Below are 18178 nucleotides of genomic sequence, written 5' to 3' on the forward strand. Positions count from 1 at the left end.
AAGGTCGAAATAACTCAAGTCAATCCCACCTTGTTTCTATTCACATTATTGATGCAAATTTTCATTATGACATTCCCAGCCAGCTCCGAGATTCAACTCTGAAATTGATACAGCTCAGAAATTGGGAGTGCAAGATGGAAAGAAAAAATATAGTAATTGTAGAAATAAACCCTACAACAGGTATATAAGCCTTCCCCATGTCCTATAGGGGAGGCTTAATTATGTGGAATAAAATATCCTTTTTTCACCTTTTTCCCTTCATGTACTGTATGTAATACATGCATGCATGTACGTATGTATGTAATGTGTGAAATATAGTATGTAATGTATGTATGTACAGTTGTGGCCAAAAATATTGGCACCCTTGCACTTTTTTCAAATAATGCACCATTTCTTCTAGAAAATTGTTGATATAAAAATCTTTTTGTATCCACATATGTATTTCTTAGGTTTGCAGTGGACCAAAACAAAAAAACGCTGAAAAAAATTACCAAATCTTGGCTTATTCCACACAGAAATCCTAAAATGGCCCAGACAATATTGACACCTTTTAAAAGTTGTTAGAAATAATTAGATTTCAAGCAGGTGATTCTCCTTTACTTTGGAATTGAACTCGTCTGTGGTGAGTTGCAGGTGCCTGCAATATACAAATCACTCATTCAACCAGTTTGAATGGAGAAAAGGAGTCATTCTGCTGTTTTGTGTCACTGTGTTTAACACAATGAGCATGGAGAAAATAAAGAAAACCAGAGAATTGTCTGAGGAAGTCAGACACAAGATTGTAGCCAAGCATGGACAATCGCATGGCTACAAGTCCATCTCCAGAGACCTTGATGTTCCTGTGTCCACCCTACGCAATGTTATCAGGAAGTTTACGGCCCATGGCACTGTAGCCAACCTCCCTGGACGTGGCCGCAAGAGAAAACTTCATCGAAGATTGCAGCGAAGGATTGTTCGAATGGTAGAGAAAGAACCTCGGACAACTGCCAAACAGATTCAAGCTGACCTTCAGACACAGGGTGCGACAGTATCAACTCGCACCATCCGTCACCAACTCAATTAAAGTGGGTTCTATGGTAGGAGACCCAGGAGGACCCCACTGCTAAGAAAACCCGACAAGAGTCTGCCAAAACACACCTGAACAAGCCAAAATCCTTCTGGGAGAATGACCTGTGGACAGATGAGACCAAATTAGAGCTTTTTGTTAAAGCACATAATCTCTATGTTTACATAAAACAAAAAGAAGCCTTCAAAGAAAAGAACACCTTCCCTACAGTCAAACACAGGAGGTTCAGTGATGTTTTGGGGTTGCTGTGCTGCCTCTGGCACTGGGCACCTTGAATGTGTGCATGGCATCATTAAATCAGGAGATTACCAAGGCAATTTGGAGCGCAATGTTCAACCCAGTGTCAGAAAGCTGGGTCTCTGTCGTAGGTCATGGGGCTTGCAGCAGGACAATGACTCCAATCACACATCAAAAAGCACTCAGGAATGGATCAACACAAAACATTGGACTGTTCGGAAGGAGCCAGCAATGAGTCCAGATCTAATTCCCATTGAACACCTGTGGGGAGATCTGAAAACGGCAGTTGGGAGAAGGACCCTTTCAAATCTGGGAGAACTGGAGCAGTTTTCACAAGAAGAGTGGGCCAAAGTGCCAGTGGAGAGATGTAGGAAAGCTCATTCATGGTTATAGGAAACGCTTGACTGCAGTTATTTTGTCCAAACGCTGTGCTCCCAAATATTAAGACTAAGGTGTCAATAATTTTGTCAATGCTATTTCTTTTTATTTTCTGATTTAAAAGGATACATTAAGTTTTGAATCAAAAACAAAGGTTCTGTAATATTAACAGTAAAATAAAGAATTGGGGAGAACAAATACGTTTGTCAACTTCAACATATTTTTCGAGAAAATTGAGAGTTATTTGAAAAAGGTGCAAGGGTGGCAATATTTTTGGCCACGACTATGTATGCATGTATGCAATGTATGTAATGTATGTATGTAATGTATGTATGTAATGGATGTCAGCGATGTATGTATGTAATGTGTGTATGTATGTAATGTAATTGATGTATGTATGTATCAAATGTATGTATCAAATGTATGTATGTACAGTACTACAGTATGTATGTATGTATGCATGTATGTATGTATGTATGTCTGAACCTTATAGAATCGAAAACAGCTTGGTCGATCTTTATCAAATTTTGCATACCGGATCGGGGTACCCAGGGTCATGTGATGGACACACAACACCAGCTCCTGCCCCTTCCCGTGAGAGTGTGGAGACGACATGCAATTTTTTCCCTGTAAATGTGGAATAGTGCAAGTGGACTGACAACTGATTCCCTGCCTGACAGAGTTGTATTGGCACAATATTTCACTCCCGGAACTTGCTGTTATACCTGCATACATAACAAAGTACCTTTGGGGAGGGGAGGGGGGGGGGAGGGGGAGAAATGCTTTACTTGCATTATTCACCATGCTGTCAGTCATTTAATATTACATTGACTAATTATTATAAAGGTTAATCAGATGGGAAAAAGCCTCAATCAAACCAAATCTACCAATCGAGAGAGAGAGAGAGAGAGAGAGAGAGAGAGAGAGAGAGAGAGAGAGAGAGAGAGAGAGAGAGAGAGAAAAAAAAAAACAGTTATTAGATTCCATGAAGCTTTATTTTTTGTCTATGGCAGGGTGATCTCACGTGGGTAATGGGCCGTGGTGTGTCAGTGACACTGACTGCCATGCCATTGGATCAACTCTCCGAACTGGAACGAGATCTTCTTCGTGATGTCGTAAAAACAAGAATGCAAGAGATCTCACCACTCACTGCTACATCTCTCACAGGTATCTCCTTTAACACTTTATTTGATAATCTAGAGGCCTTGGTTTTTTTTTACTGGTGATCATCGTCTGTAATTAAACAAACTATTATTAAAGTAACTACTATGGGGCCATATACATAAAACATACAGAAAATGGTGGATTTTGGACCCCCCCCCCCCTTTCCCATAAATTTCATACATTAATCTCCCCTCTACTTTCTCCTTTCTCCTTCTGGCATCTTTTCTTTTTCTGCCTCCCTCCACCACCATCACTTTTACCTCCCTTGTTCTCTCTCCACCTCTTTCCTTTACTTACAATATTTTTTCTATTTTCCCCTTGTCCCCCCCCCCCCCCCCCTTTACGTGTAATTTATCGTTGTTTTGTTTCAAAATAAATAAGTTCAGGCTCGTGGAAGAAAAAGGTGCCAGAATTTAAGATACAACAAACTGACAGTGGCACAGTCAGATCCAACAAGGGGATGAACAGGAAGAGCAGATAGATTAAGAGGGAGGCAAACTGGCTATTAGATGCAGAGAGGTTGGGGTGGATGACGAGGGGAGAGGGGGAGGAGTTAATGAGGAGAGAAGACTAGACCATTGAATGGGAAAGAGTGGTTCACCGCAGACGTGAAGGCCTGGAGGTGAGTTGGCCCTCAGATAGTTTTTTATCATCTAAATTCTAAGTCCTTCAATTGGCTTGGAATATACAGTGCATTCAGAAAGTATTCAGACCCCTTCACTTTTTTCACATTTTGTTACGTTGCAGCCTTATGCTGAAATCGTTTAAATTCATTTTTTCGCTCATCAATCTACACTCAATACCCCATAATGACAAAGAGAAAACAGGATTTTAGAAAGTTTTGCAAATTTATTAAAAAGAAAAAACGGAAATATCACATTGACATAAGTATTCAGACCCTTTGATATGACACTTGAAATTTAGCTCAGGTCCCCCCCATTTCTCTTGATCATCTTTGAGATGTTTCAACACCTTAATCGGAGTCCACCTGTGGTAAATTCAATTGATTGGACATGATTTGGAAAGGCACACACCTGTCTATATAAGGTCTCACAGCTGACAATGCATATCAGAGCAAAAACCAAGCCATGAGGTCGAAGGAACTGCCCGCAGAGTTCAGAGACAGGATTGTGTCGAGGCACAGATCTGGGGAAGCCTACAAAAAAATTTCTGCTGCATTGAAGGTTCCCAAGAGCACAGTGGCCTCCATAATTCTTAAATGGAAGAAGTTTGGAACAACCAGGACTCTTCCTAGAGCTGGGGCCGCCCGGCCAAACTGAGCAATCGGGGGAGAAGGGCCTTGGTCAGACAGGTGACCAAGAACCCGATGGTCACTCTGGCTGAGCTCCAGAGATCCTGTGTGGAGATGGGAGAAACTTCCAGAAGGACAACCATCACTGCAACACTCCACCGATCTGGGATTTATGGCAGAGTGGCCAGACGGAAGCTTATCCTCAGTGAAAGACGCCTCACTTTCCCTTCCCCTTCTTCCTATTCCCCTCCCTCCACCCCCCTTCTCCTCCCCCCTCTCCCCCTTTCCCTCCCTCCTCTCCCCTTCCCCTCCCTCCTCTCCCCTCCCTCCTCTCCCCCTTCCCCTCCCTCCTCTCCCCCCTTCCCCTCCCTCCTCTCCTCCGCCTCCCCTCCCTCCTCTCCTCCTCCCCTCCCTCCTCTCCTCCTCCTCCCCTCCCTCCTCTCCTCATTTGGCCCGTTATTGTCGTGTTGCACTCCCGAGTTAATTTTTTACCAACCTGAGGTATTTTCTTTCCAACAGCTGCACTCCCTTTTACACCCTTTAAACCCTTTCCACCCCTTAGACCCTTTCCGCCCCTTAGACCCTTTCCGCCCCTTAGACCCTTTCTGCCCCTTAGACCCTTTCCGCCCCTTAGACCCTTTCCAACCCTTAGACTATTTACACCTCTTAGACCCCTCTAGACCCTTTACACCCCTTATACCCATTTAAACCACTTATACTACACACCTTAGGGCTTAGACCCTTTAAACCCCTCAGACTCCTTTCGACCCTTTACACCCCTTAAACCCCTTTGGCCCTTTGCACCTCTTAGACCCCTTTGACACTTTACAGCTGCTTAGAAACCTTTGACCCTTTACACCACTTTGACCCCTTTACACCCCTTAGAACATCTTTAGACCCCTTAGACATCTTTTAACCCTTTACACCACTTAGACCTCATTGGACCCTTTACACCCCTTAGAGGCTTTAAAACCCTTTGACCTCTTTAGACCCTTTACACCCCTTAGTCCCTTTGAACCCCTTAGACTCCGTTTGACCCTTTACACCCCTTAGATCCTTTACACCCCTTAGACCCCTTTGACAATTTACACCCCTTTGACCATTTACACTCTTTAGACCTCTTTGACCATTTATACCCCTTTAGACCCCATACACTCCTTAGATCCTTTACACCCCTTGGACCACTTTCGAACCTTTACACCCCTTAGACCCCTTTAACCCCCTTAGACATTTATATCCTTTGGCCTATTTCATACCCATTTCAACCCTTTTGAGACATATACACCTTTTGACACTTTTCAGACCTATTGACTTTTTAAGACACTTTGGCCAATTTAAGACCATTTGGACACTTTGAACCCTTTTGCTCTTTTGTCCTTAGACACCTTTAGACCCCATTTGGCCCTTTTAAGATCCTTGATTCTTTGAACATTTTAGACCCCTTTATGACCCTAAAAAACTTCACACCCCTCAGATAATTGGAAAACATTTCCTCCCAAAATCGGTTTTGCCGACCTTTTTCATGCACTATTCACATCGCATCACAAGTTGCGATGATGAATCTAAACTGATATCTAAAAGTGAAACTGATGTTGAAACATGAAACTGAAACTACTGATCTATGGATTAATCAATGGGAAACCAGAATAAAATGCTGTGGGAAATTTCTGAAAGCAAAGCTATGGGGAATATAGAGAGAGGGGGAAGGTCGGAGCTGAAGAAACAATGTGGACAGGAATATGTGCCTGAAGGTGGTCGGTTGGTATGGAAAGAACTTTGGTGATCTTTCATCAGGCTGTAGGCCCAAAACATGCCTAAACCAATTTCCCAGCTGAGCTTTCATAATATCACCCTCACTCCTGAGCGGTACTCCGGAGGTACAACAAGCATGGATTTGAAATCTTAGCTGATAGAATGGAATGAGGTTGTCGAGGTTACCAGCTACACCCATTGCGACATCCGTTTACTGACTATTTACACTGAATTCCCATTTTTATCAATACACACTCCAAAGGAAATTGCTCATTTCAGGTGACACATTTATGCACTCCCTCCCATATACATATATACAATACAATATATATATATTCAATTTGAAAATATTTACATTTCTGTTGATGACTCATTGTGAACATATATTCTGGCCTGATTAAAGACAGAGCAAAATTTCAGGGTTTGTGGGCAATCATTTACTTATCAAAGTGTGAAAAGCTCAAAAAGATGAAATGTATTTGGTATAATTAAGCTGTTTTATTTCATTATTATTTTTTGGTATTGAAATAAGACTTTAAGGCACATCAGAGTATTTCAACAAGTATAGTTTGGTGGTGTTTACTGTGGATGAAACAAGTACTGTGTGCAAGTTCTTAATTTATCCACCCTGAAGGATGGGGCAGCAGGTGCCTTGATGTCAGCTGCTGGCTGAAATAGTTGAAGAATGTTTCATTAATCACTCTCATGTACTTTATCCTTGAAGATACTCATTCCTCAATAATGAATCTTTAAAATACAATACCATTTTAATGTTTGAAGAGAACGTTGTGATTTTTCAAATAGCTAAATAATGATTATGGAAATTTCCTGTTCCTGTTTTTATATTTTGTGTTATAAGAGGAACCTTGAAGCTCTTGGTTAGTTTTTTTTATTTATCATTTTCAATTGTTGCATTGTACTTTGATTAATTTTCATAAAAAGACGACTTTAGGCCAGATAAAAAAAATGAGTTGATGATCGTCCTTTTTTCTCAAAAGTTCGGGTAGGGAGGGAGATTTTTATTTTTTTTATTTTTTTATTTTTCCTACTTTCCATTGAGTTTTGTTGACATGGAAAAATATGAAATAAAGACTCCTTTCTCCTCAAAATGATTTAATTTCTTCATTCATCTCACAGATTTACAGACATTGCCCAAATCTCTATGAAACACAGTGTTTGTGTGATTTTGGATGATGTTGAATGTCCTAGCTGAGCTTGGTAGTGAAAGGGCAAGACACCTGTACATGTACATCCACCATGACATCGGAAAAACAGATAAACACCATGCCCTTGGCACCTTGAAACTATTGAGCATGTTGAACAAGATTTCTGCCACGCTTTGGTACTGGCTTTGCAGTACAAATGTTACATTGAGGGTATTGCCCTGCCTTTTCGACCAAATTCTCCTCAGTACCACAGTGGATGCAGAGCATTTCATAGCCAGCAGAGTCGTACGCTAGTTATATAGGGGAAGCACAGTTCAGATTGGCACGAACATAAAGATCAGCGAGTCTGGTATCCTGTTCAGGATCGTCATCACCATTGTTGTTGATCTCCGTGAACACACTTCCACAGCTGTAGAGAATGGTGTCCATAGCAGCTTCAGCTTCATTCCGTTTCTGTAGCTTGACCTTCCGTGCTGCATAGACGAGTCTCCACTTGCCACAGTCATTGCATTGTAGAGTGATCCCGGAGTTCTTTGCCTGTTGTGCACTGGGGTTGAATGGACATCCGTGGCCTTTTTCTGGAGTTGCATTCTTGGATGGAAGATACTGTTCAGTAGTAGCAACCTGGAAGAGAATTACTTCGTTTTAAATTACAGCATATGCCAAGCTCTACGAAAGCTCTGGAAGAGAGAACATTTTATATCTAGATATCAATATATTGTCCTTGTGTGGGGGATCCTTTCAGAGGCCTACTTCTGGGTAAATAAATTGCCCTTGGTATCCAAATGACGTACACACCTTTCCATACAAGTCTTCAAATGCCTTGTAACTACTGCCATCACCAGGGACAGGGTCTGGCAAGTGGTGAAACTGATTGAAGATCTCTAGAGGGCTCCTTGGAGGACCACACACATGACAGTCTGGTGCTGTACACTTCAGTATCGAGAACATATACTGCCGAACACAACAGTGAGTCTCCAGGAACTGACTGAGCTGGGGGTGTTGCTTCAAGTGTTGTTTGGTGCATACATCCTGAGTAAGGGATTCATCTGCCTGCAAAATATAAAATGAGATGCACATTTTTAATACTGTTGCACATGATATTCAATTAAAAGCCCTTTTAGAAATATGGCATTTGAAACATTTTATACCTTAAGAACATTTTCCCAGAGTTGAGTTGTCTCTTCCTCAGTAGCTGCCTCGTGTGTCTCGAATGGATGCTCTTTCAACCTCAGTCTGCGTATCACAGATGCAAGAAGATCTTTGAGTGGCTGAACACACTGGATGACTTCATCTTTAAGCTCTGGGGTCTTCTTAGCCTATTCTCTGATAGATTTCAGCGAGCTGCACTTTTTCAGTTCAGCCTCATGAGGAACTTCTTCGCGCATGCAGCCAACGCCTTGAAATCCAATGTTCAGTATACTCATAATGCGCTCCACTGGATTCTTCCAGCTGTGCTGTGGTGGTGTCCGTATCGCACATATGAAATCAAAGTCCATATCAATGTAGAGAGCAAGGAGTGACAGCTGAACAGATGTTGTGAGGCCTTATGTGAGGCGATGGTCGGGGCCTCCATCGGTAGAACAGGCTTCACTTGGCCAAGTGTTTTCAAAAGTGCCCGCAATTCAGTCATGTGGCGTATGGCCGAGGAAGGCTGAAATGCATTCTCCTTGAGAATGACAAAAACCCTTCCCCTATGGAATGTTTCCTCAATAGTCTCTGGTATATCGATCAAGAGTGAGACACTAGGAGAGAGACTCAACCGAGTAAAGTCATGGTCACTCACAGCCAGCGTTTTCCCCATAGAGACAAGAACTTCTTTCCCACGTTCAACAGCAGAAACTGGGCAGTTTGGCTCCCCAACTTTGACAGTATGCTTGTCATCCATACTCACAAAACAAGCATAGTCTCTGAATTTGATTGAGAATTCCTTTTCATAACGAAAAAGTGCGGAGGCATAGTGGGCATCAACGTGATTGGAGCGAAACTGTCGTGCTTGAATCATATACTTTATTTTAAGCTTCCCAGTGTATCGACTAGCAGTCTTTGCGCAGGGCCTCCTCGGCCAAAACTGTATCCTTAGCCACTGAATGCTTGGGATTGGGGTTCCCTCAGGACATCTATTGGACACTTCTCGGTGTAAGTCCGGAACACTCAATGCAGTGGCCAAATGTGTGATGGTATCTTCACCAGTTACATTGTCATGCCTTCGGTCATCAACTGCAGTTTCAACAGCACTATTGATGTATCTTTGGCACTGATCCAAAAACACACCAAACTGCTCGGGGCGTCCACTGTTGTTGCAGTTGTTGCAATATAGTGGCAGTTTATTTTTAGTATCATGCTTTTATTTATTTTTAGTATCATGCACATGGCTGCATTTGCTGAGGAGGCACAGCTGTGTCACTGATGCCACCTGTAAGTTCTCTGGGGCTTCAAGATTGAAGTTCAGTACCTCCTCAGGATCCCCCATCCATAATAAATATTTCTTTGAATATGGAAGTCCCTTGATTGGGAATTCAATGTCCAGGTTCGGTTATCTTTGTGTCCATTTATTTGTACCACTGTAAATTTAATTGTATGTAAAATAAATTGATTGAAATCCACTTCTTGATTGCTTAAATAGTTCCATCATATCCTTTGGTATATTAATTATTAATGTTAGCAATATATGAATGCCTTTATTTTGAATATAAAGCTAACTTTGTGTTTCAATGATTTTATCAGCAGCAGACAAGTGGAGGAAATCAATACGTCGGAAACTTGGCAAGGAGAAGACAAAGGATAAAGGTGAGTTTATACAGAGCAGATACGAATAATGCACAGTACAAGTCAACCATGCCTTATTGGGGAAAAAGTTTCATGATTTATGTTTGTCTCACTCCATGAATTCTGGTCATTAATCATCGTTTAATTTTGCAAGTTTGTATATTTGGGAAAATTAAGAGCCCAGACCAGGAATCAAACACATATACAATATATATATATATATATATATATATATATATATATATATATATATATATATATATATATATATATATATATATACTGTATATATATATATATATATATATATATATATATATATACACAGGATATGTATACACACTGTATATAATTGTGAACTAACTATCCCCTGTTTCTCAAAAGTTTCATAAATTTGGGACTGACTGCACGCGACCCTGCAATATATATATATATGTGTATATATATATATATATATATATATATATATATATATATATATATATATATATATATATATATACGTATATGAAAATGGCCTTTATTCACAAAATGTATTCAATGTGCCCACCATTATGATTGATACAAAAATGCAGACGATGTATCCAGTCAGCAGTCACATAGTTAATGGTGTCAGGAGTGATGTTGTTACACGTGTCGCTGATGCGCTCCTGCAAATGTGCAGCACTCTGATTTTTTTTCCGTGTAGACCAACGCCTTCAAGTGACCCCAGAGATAACTAGATGGTATTCATTGAATACTTACCCTGCGCAGTCGTGAGAAGGACTTGGTGCAAGCCAACTCTTCTGTTTTTTAAGGGTTTTTAAAATCCAATATGGCACACGACACACGTACGGCATACGGCACGAGTACGCAAGTAATTGCTTAACCACGCTTTTTGCTTCACGAGCGCAGGGTAACAAGTACAGAACTTCATCCGATCAAGATGAAATTTATTGAGCGTCATCTGGGGATAAATTGGTGGAGGAAAAAAATAATGATGTCATCGGTCACGTGTTTTGGCCGCCATATTTGTTTTGACACAAAAGCCTTAAAAAACACTAAAACACATCCTAGCAAGGGTCTGCGATCTCTGATTGCTCTTTCTTGTTTTCCATGTAGAGGTTTCGGTGATATAGAGGTGCAAAGTTTTTCGTTTTTTCCAAGATGGCGCCTGTACTACGTGACCTATGATGTCATAATTCATTTTTAAAAATTATACGGGAGGAGGTGCTCCTATGGTGAAGATTTAGTGTCCATCGGACCAGCAGTTGCTAAGAAAAAAAAATTCATTACTTATCTAAAAAAATTAACTTATCCTTCTTTCACCTGAAAAACATCGCCCGTCTCCGTCCATCCCTCTCCTCCGTGGCTGCAGAAACCCTCATCCACGCCTTCATCACTTCCCGTCTGGACTACTGCAATAGCCTCCTTTATGGTTCACCCTCAACAATCACCAATAAACTCCAATACATTCAGAACTCCGCTGCCCGTCTACTCACCCATTCCCGGACCCGTGACCACATCACCCCTGTCCTTTACAAGCTTCACTGGCTCCCCATCTCCCAGAGAATCCAGTACAAAATCCTCCTCTTGACCTACAAAGCCCTCCATAACCTGGCCCCATCCTACCTGGCTGACCTCCTCTCCAGACACACTCCCACCCGCAACCTCCGCTCTGCTGGTACCAACCTCCTGACCCCCCCCCCATCCGGACCAAATTTAGATCCTGGGGGGACAGGGCCTTCTCCATCGCTGCTCCCACCCTCTGGAACTCGCTACCTCACACCATCAGAGACTCCTCCTCACTCACCACATTCAAAACATCACTCAAGACCCACCTGTTCAACACTGCATTCAACATTTAACCCACAGCATCTAACCCCTGACTATCTCCTCTCCTTCTCCCTCCTTTGTGCTTTGAATATTTCCCTATTGATTCTTCTTTTTTTGCAATTGTTTTTATGTTTTGCTATGCATTATGTTTTGCCAAAGTCCCTGGTGTTGGGCTAGCGGCTAGGGTGCCGGTTTAGGATTAAAAACCTAGGATCCTGGGTTCGAATCCCGGTCAATCGCTGAATTAACGCCAGGGGGGTTGACTCAGCCTGTCATACCTTCCGAGGTCGGCAAATTGAGTACCAGTTCACTGGTAATTCCCTGCTTGTCGTTAAAGACGGCAAAAAGGGTTGGCGTCAGGAAGGGCATCCGGCCGTAAAACATTGCTTCAAAAAGGGGACCGAAAAACAACAACAACCACAGTTCCCGAAAAAGGCCAACCCCCGCTTGCGGGGAAAAATGGCCTCTAAAGGTGGTTTTTTTTTATGCATTATGTTTTGCACTCTGTCAAAGCGTCTTTGGGCTTCCTGAAAAGCGCTATATAAAATAAATGCATTATTATTATTATTATTATCTAATCAAGCGTTGTACTTGTCGAATTATGACGTCATAATGAAGGCACCGATGACATCATCATTAGCATATCTTATTCCCCATGGGGAGTACTTGACAATGAGCCATGTTTCTATTTTTTCCATGGAGTGGGGTCGGAGATAGAGAGGGGCAAAGTTTTTTGGTTTTTGCAAGATGGTGCCTTTACCGCTGAACTATGACGTCATAATTATCAGTAAAATATTCTACAGGAGGAGGCGCTCCGATGGTGAAAATTTCGTGTCAATCGGTCAAAGAATTGCAAAGAAAGATTCATACTGATCGAATCAAGCGGTGTACTTGCCGAATTATGACGTCATTATTACGGTACTGATGACATCATCATCTTATTCCCCAAGGGGAGTGTTTGACATTGAGCCATATTTCAATTTTTTCCATGGAGTGGTTTTCGGAGATATAGATGTGCAACGTTTTTCGATTTTTCTAAGATGGCGCTTGTACCACGTGACCAATGGCGTCATAATTATCATTAGAACAATTCTACAGGAGGAGCCGCTCATATTATGAAATTTTCGTGTTCATCGGACTAACAGTTGCAGAAGAATTTTTTTTTTCATACTGATCAGATCAAGCATTGTACTTGTCAAATGATGACGTCATAATGGAGGCACCTATGGCATCATCATTAACATATCTTATTCCCCATGGGGTGTACTTGACAATGAGCCATGTTTCAATTTTTTCCATTAAGCGGTTTGGGATATATCGAGGTGTAACGTTTTTCCAAGATGGCGTCCGTACCATGTAACCTATGACATCATAATTATCAGCAAAAAAATATACAGGCAGAGATGCTCCAATGGTAAACTTTCATGTCAATTGGACAAACGGTGCCGAGAAAATGAATTTTTAAAATGCAGACACGACACACGTACGGCACACGGCACACCCACAGAATCTTGTTTCTCACAGTCTGAGAGTCCTTTTTTTGGAAACTCCAAGCGGGCTTTCATGTGTCTTTCACTGAGGAGAGGCTTCCGTCTGGCCACTCTGCCGTAAAGCCCAGATCGGTGGAGTGTTGCAGTGATGGTTGTCCTTCTGGAAGTTTCTCCCATCTCCACACAGGATCTCTGGAGCTCAGCCAGAGTGACCATCGGGTTCTTGGTCACCTCTCTTACCAAGGCCCTTCTCCCCGGATTGCTCAGTTTGGCCGGGCGGCCCCAGCTCTAGGAAGAGTCCTGGTTGTTCCAAACTTCTTCTATTTAAGAATTATGGAGGCCACTGTGCTCTTGGGAACCTTCAATGCAGCAGAATTTTTTTCGTAGGCTTCCCCAGATCTGTGCCTCGACACAATCCTGTCTGAGCTCTGCAGGCAGTTCCTTCGACATCATGGCTTGGTTTTTGCTCTGATATGCATTGTCAGCTGTGAGACCTTATATAGACAGGGGTGTGCCTTTCCAAATCACGTCCAATCAATTGAATTTACCACAGGTGGACTCCAATCAACGTGTAGAAACATCTCAAAGATGATCAAGAGAAATGGGAGGCACCTGAGCTAAATTTCAAGTGTCATTGCAAAGGGTATGAATACTTATGTCAATGTGATATTGTTTTTTAATTTTAATAAATTTGCAAAACTTTCTAAAATCCTGTTTTCTCTTTGACATTATGGGGTATTGAGTGTAGATTGATGAGGGAAAAAATGAATTTAAACGATTTCAGCATAAGGCTGCAAAATAACAAAATGTGGAAAAAGTGAAGGGGTCTGAATACTTTCTGAATGCACTGTAATAATTGCTGTAGCTACACTAGTTAGTTGCAGTGCTGGGTGGGTGTGCAGCATTAGCGAGCCATATACCAAGGTGCTTTGTTCAGAAAATACTTGTTGGATTGCTTCAGTGTCATTGGGAGTTGCCTCAGCCCGAAACTTGCCACAAGTTTCCTTCACACTTAAGTGTATGTCAGATGAGATTCACCTTGTTTAGCACAAAAAGTTCTCTGATCTGGGACTGACTGCACCTTATCCTGCAACTTCAAAGAATGACCCTCAATTTCCCAGAATCCATTGACGTTTGCACTTCCATGTTTTTCACAGTATATTGACAAGGCCTTTCCACACAATGGATGGCCCCTTGAGTCCAGATGAGTCAGACAGTTCAGTAGGAGTTGACGACGACTGGACCATCAAACAAATACGTGAAATTTGGTCTATGTTAAAAGTTAATTTGAAACACCAGAATTTTAACACAGGAAATGATGTCAATGTGCTTGAGACTTGCGTGGAATTTATTGCATCAATGTACAGAGTAATTTTGTTTTGCTGCCAAGGGTGACGGTCGCTCAGGGAATTGCAGAGTTGAATTACTGCAGTAAATTGTCGGGCTTTAGGGATTGTATGAAAACTTTTGCAAATAAACGGTGCAATATTAATTTCACATTCTGGTCTATGTGAGTGGTGTAAAGAATTCCTAAAAAAATACGTTTAAACATTCCTCTGACATGCATGTCCTGCCTTACAGACTTCACCCCTCAGGCATTTGGAATACCTCTTGCCGATGTCATTGCAAATGATGTGAGGCGCAGACGTGGACCAGATATTCTGGAAGAGGAAGGTCACCGTACATTGGGAAATCATCAAGGTGATGCACTTGGCCCAGGGGCTGATGTGTGTGGTTTGAGGGGGGTCACAGGACCACGAAGTGAATCTACAGGAGGCGAGACTCAGCCGCATTCTCAGCGTCGGGTATGACCTTTTCTCCAAGTATTGCTAACAGATGAATGCATATTTTCTATGGTATATTAGGCTCATTGCAGAGCTTGTGCAAATGCCATTTCCAACAAGGTTATTGAGCCACATTTTACCAACTCAAAATAGAATCTGGATTTAAAACCTTCCCTGACATCGATCTTGTATACAAAAAAAAAAAAAAAAAAAAAAAAAAAAAAAAAAAAAAGCGTTAGATATTTCTTCAAGGCATTTATTGAAATTTATCATAAAGTGTGATGTTGTGGAGCTATGCTCGCACGATAAAGCCGGACAAAATGGACGACACCAGGAACGAAGTTTCACTGAGCTATTTATTCGAGCTCAACTCGAAAGAACTCAAAAGCACTCCATAGCCCGTTAACACGGGCGGCATTTTATATCAAAAGTTCACCACACAAAAGCCACGCCTCTCAACGGAGCGTGGTTTGCAAATCGAGAGTCCGCCCGGGCAAGGCAAGTCCGGACACGTCCGGGCGAGTCCGGGCAAGTAACCGCCCGCCGGATACGTCATCGGCGGGTGCAAGGTGATTGTGTCATGCTTCCGGTAACCGCTACATGCGCCCCCCCCAGAATTAACTTGCACCGGGAGAGTCAGTTTGTGGGGGGTCTTGATGACCCGGCTGAAACGACCCCTGGCGATTCGTGTGGGGGTGGTAGGTGGCGTGGCGGTGGATGGTTGGGCGGGGGGCTTGGTTGACGGGGGACGGCCGCGTCGTGGAGGAAGGGCCAACCGTGGAGGTTGGTTGAGGTCCAAATGGGCCGGCTTGAGGCGGTCCACGGAGATGCGGTCCGGTTTGCTGCTGATGTCAATGATGAACGACTTGTCGTCCCTCTTCAGGACCCGGAAAGGTCCATCATACGGCGGCCGGAGCGGTCCCCGGTGTGCGTCGTTCCGGATTAAAATGTACTCCGCAGTACGAAGTGCTGGGGGTATGTGGGGTTTGGGGGCAGCCGTGGTGGGACGTGGGCACAGGGGCAAATCTCCTGGCGGCCTCCTGGAGGACCGAGCGTTGGCGAGCCGCGGACCAGGGGCCGGTGGTGTCAGGGGTGAACTCGCCCAGCACGCGCAGAGGCTGGCCATTGACCATCTCGGCGGTGGAAGCCTGGAGGTCCTCTTTAGGGGCCGTTCGGAGGCCCAATAGGACCCACGGGAGCCTGTCGGCCCAACCATCGTCCTGGAGGCTGGCCTTGAGAGCGGCCTTCATCGAGCGGTGGAACCGCTCGCACAAGCCGTTGGTTTCGGGGTGGTAGGCCGTGTTGCGGTGTAGCTTGACCCCCAAAGCTTGGGCGACCGCGCCCCAAAGCTCGGAGGTGAATTGTGGGCCTCTGTCGGAGGAGATGTCTGAAGGGGCGCTGAAACGGGCAATCCAGGTGCCAATGAAGGCCTGCGCCACGTCGGCGGATGTTGTTGATGCCAGTGGGACGGCCTCCGGCCACCTGGTGGTCCTGTCCACCATCGTGAGGAGGTGGGTGAAGCCCCGTGAGGAGGGAAGGGGTCCCACCAGGTCCACATTGACGTGGTCGAAGCGCCGCGCGGGCACGTCGAATGGTGCCAACGGGGCCTGGGTGTGCCGGTGGACCTTCGCGCGCTGGCAGGCGACACAGGCATTGGCCCAGTCGCGGACGTCCTTACGGAGCCTGTGCCAGACGAACTTTGCTGCCACGGGCTTCTGCGATGCTTTCCGGCCTGGGTGGGAAAAGCCGTGGAGGGTGTCAAAAATGTGCTGCTGCCATCCAGTGGGCACGATGGGGCGAGGTTGGCCCAGGGAAACGTCGCACAGGAGAACTGTGCCTGTGTCCTCGAAGGGGACGTCGGCCAACCGCAGGCCTGTGTCCGCTGTCCGGAGGGCTTGCACCATGGGGTCGGCGGTCTAGTCGGCCGCCATGCGGGCGAAGTCCACACCGAGGTGGACGGCATTCGTGCCGGACCGGAGAGGCAATCGGCCACAGCGTTGTCCTTGCCCACGACGTGCCGGATGTCCGTCGTAAATTCAGACACGGCGGAGAGGTGGCGCTGCTGGCGGGCCGACCATGGCTCTGTAACCTTGGCCATGGTGAAGACCAGGGGTTTGTGGTCCACAAACGCCGTGAACGGGCGGCCCTCTAAAAGATGGCGGAAGTGGCGAACGGCCAGGTAAAGGCCGAGGAGCTCACGGTCGAAAGCGCTATACTTGCGCTCGTTCGGGCGAAGCTGCTGGCTGAAGAAGGCCAGCGGTTGCCAAGCCCCGTTCACCCACTGTTCATGCACGGCGCCCACCGCGTAGTTGGAAGCGTCCGTGGTGAGGGCAATGGGTGCGTCGAGCACCGGGTGCGCCAGCATGGTCACGTTGGCGAGGGCCAGCTTAGTGCCCGTGAACGCCTCGTCCATCTCTTTGGTCCAGGCGACGTCGTGCTTGGCCGGCTTGCCACGGAGGGCTTCGTACAGGGGGCACATGAGTTGGGCGGCACGAGGCACGAACCGGTGGTAGAAATTTACCATCCCCAAAAATTACTGTAGGGCCTTGATGGAGCCGGGGCGTGGGAAACTTGTGACTGCCTCCACCTTGGTAGGCAGCGGGACGGCCCCGCGCTTCGTGATGCAGTGCCCCAGGAAGTCGACGGCCGTTACGCCAAACTTGCATTTCGCCGGGTTGATGATGAGGCCGTGCTGGCCGAGGTGCTCAAAAAGCATGCGCAAGTGGATGAGTTGCTCTGCCTGGGAAGTGCTGGCGACGAGAATGTCATCCAAGTAGACTAAAAGGAAGGTGAGGTCGCGCAGCACACTGTGCATCAGCCGCTGGAAGGCCTGGGCCACGTTCTTAAGGCTGAACGGCATGCGAAGGAACTCGAAGAGGCCAAAAGGTGTAATTACCGCCGTCTTCGGCACGTCGGCCGGCCGGACGGGTACCTGGTAGGGTAGCCCCGAATGAGGTCGACCTTGGAAAAGATCACCCGCCCCGCCAAACCGGCGGAAAAGTCCTGTATGTGTGGTATCGGGTACCGGTCGGGGGTGGTGGTAATCGCCGCATGGTCGCCATCCGCGACCCGGTTTGGGCACGATGTGCAGGGGTGAGGCCCACGCGCTATTCGAGCGGCGCACAATGCCCAATCGCTCCAGCGTGTCGAAAGCCGCCTTTGCCACAGCGAGTTTCGTTGGGTCGAGGCGACGAGCCCTGGCGTAGACCGGTGGACCTGTGGTCGGGATGTGGTGTTTGACGGTGACAGCCGAAAACGTCGGCTGCGTGAGGGCGGGAAACTCGGCGAGCAGGCGGGTGAAATCG

General features: G+C 45.1%; 1 protein-coding gene and 1 long non-coding RNA gene across 2 annotated transcripts in view; one reads left to right on the forward strand and one right to left on the reverse strand.

Annotated features, from left to right (window-relative positions):
- Positions 1 to 18178, forward strand: part of LOC137426162 (rho GTPase-activating protein 6) — a 226238-nt gene that overhangs the window by 124450 nt on the left and 83610 nt on the right. The window contains exons 3-5 of the mRNA XM_068114854.2: positions 2695 to 2848; positions 9743 to 9805; positions 14671 to 14894. Of these exons, the coding sequence (XP_067970955.1) occupies positions 2695 to 2848; positions 9743 to 9805; positions 14671 to 14894 (441 nt within the window). The remainder of the gene's footprint in view (positions 1 to 2694; positions 2849 to 9742; positions 9806 to 14670; positions 14895 to 18178) is intronic.
- Positions 7602 to 8300, reverse strand: LOC144889736 (uncharacterized). The gene is made up of 3 exons (XR_013622036.1): positions 8167 to 8300; positions 7814 to 8068; positions 7602 to 7639 (listed from the first exon to the last, which is right to left on the reverse strand). It is a non-coding gene; the product is annotated as an uncharacterized LOC144889736 (long non-coding RNA).

This window comes from Myxine glutinosa, chromosome 1 (genome assembly GCF_964187855.1).
Source record: "Myxine glutinosa chromosome 1, kmMyxGlut1.1, whole genome shotgun sequence".
Lineage (NCBI taxonomy): Eukaryota > Metazoa > Chordata > Myxini > Myxiniformes > Myxinidae > Myxine > Myxine glutinosa.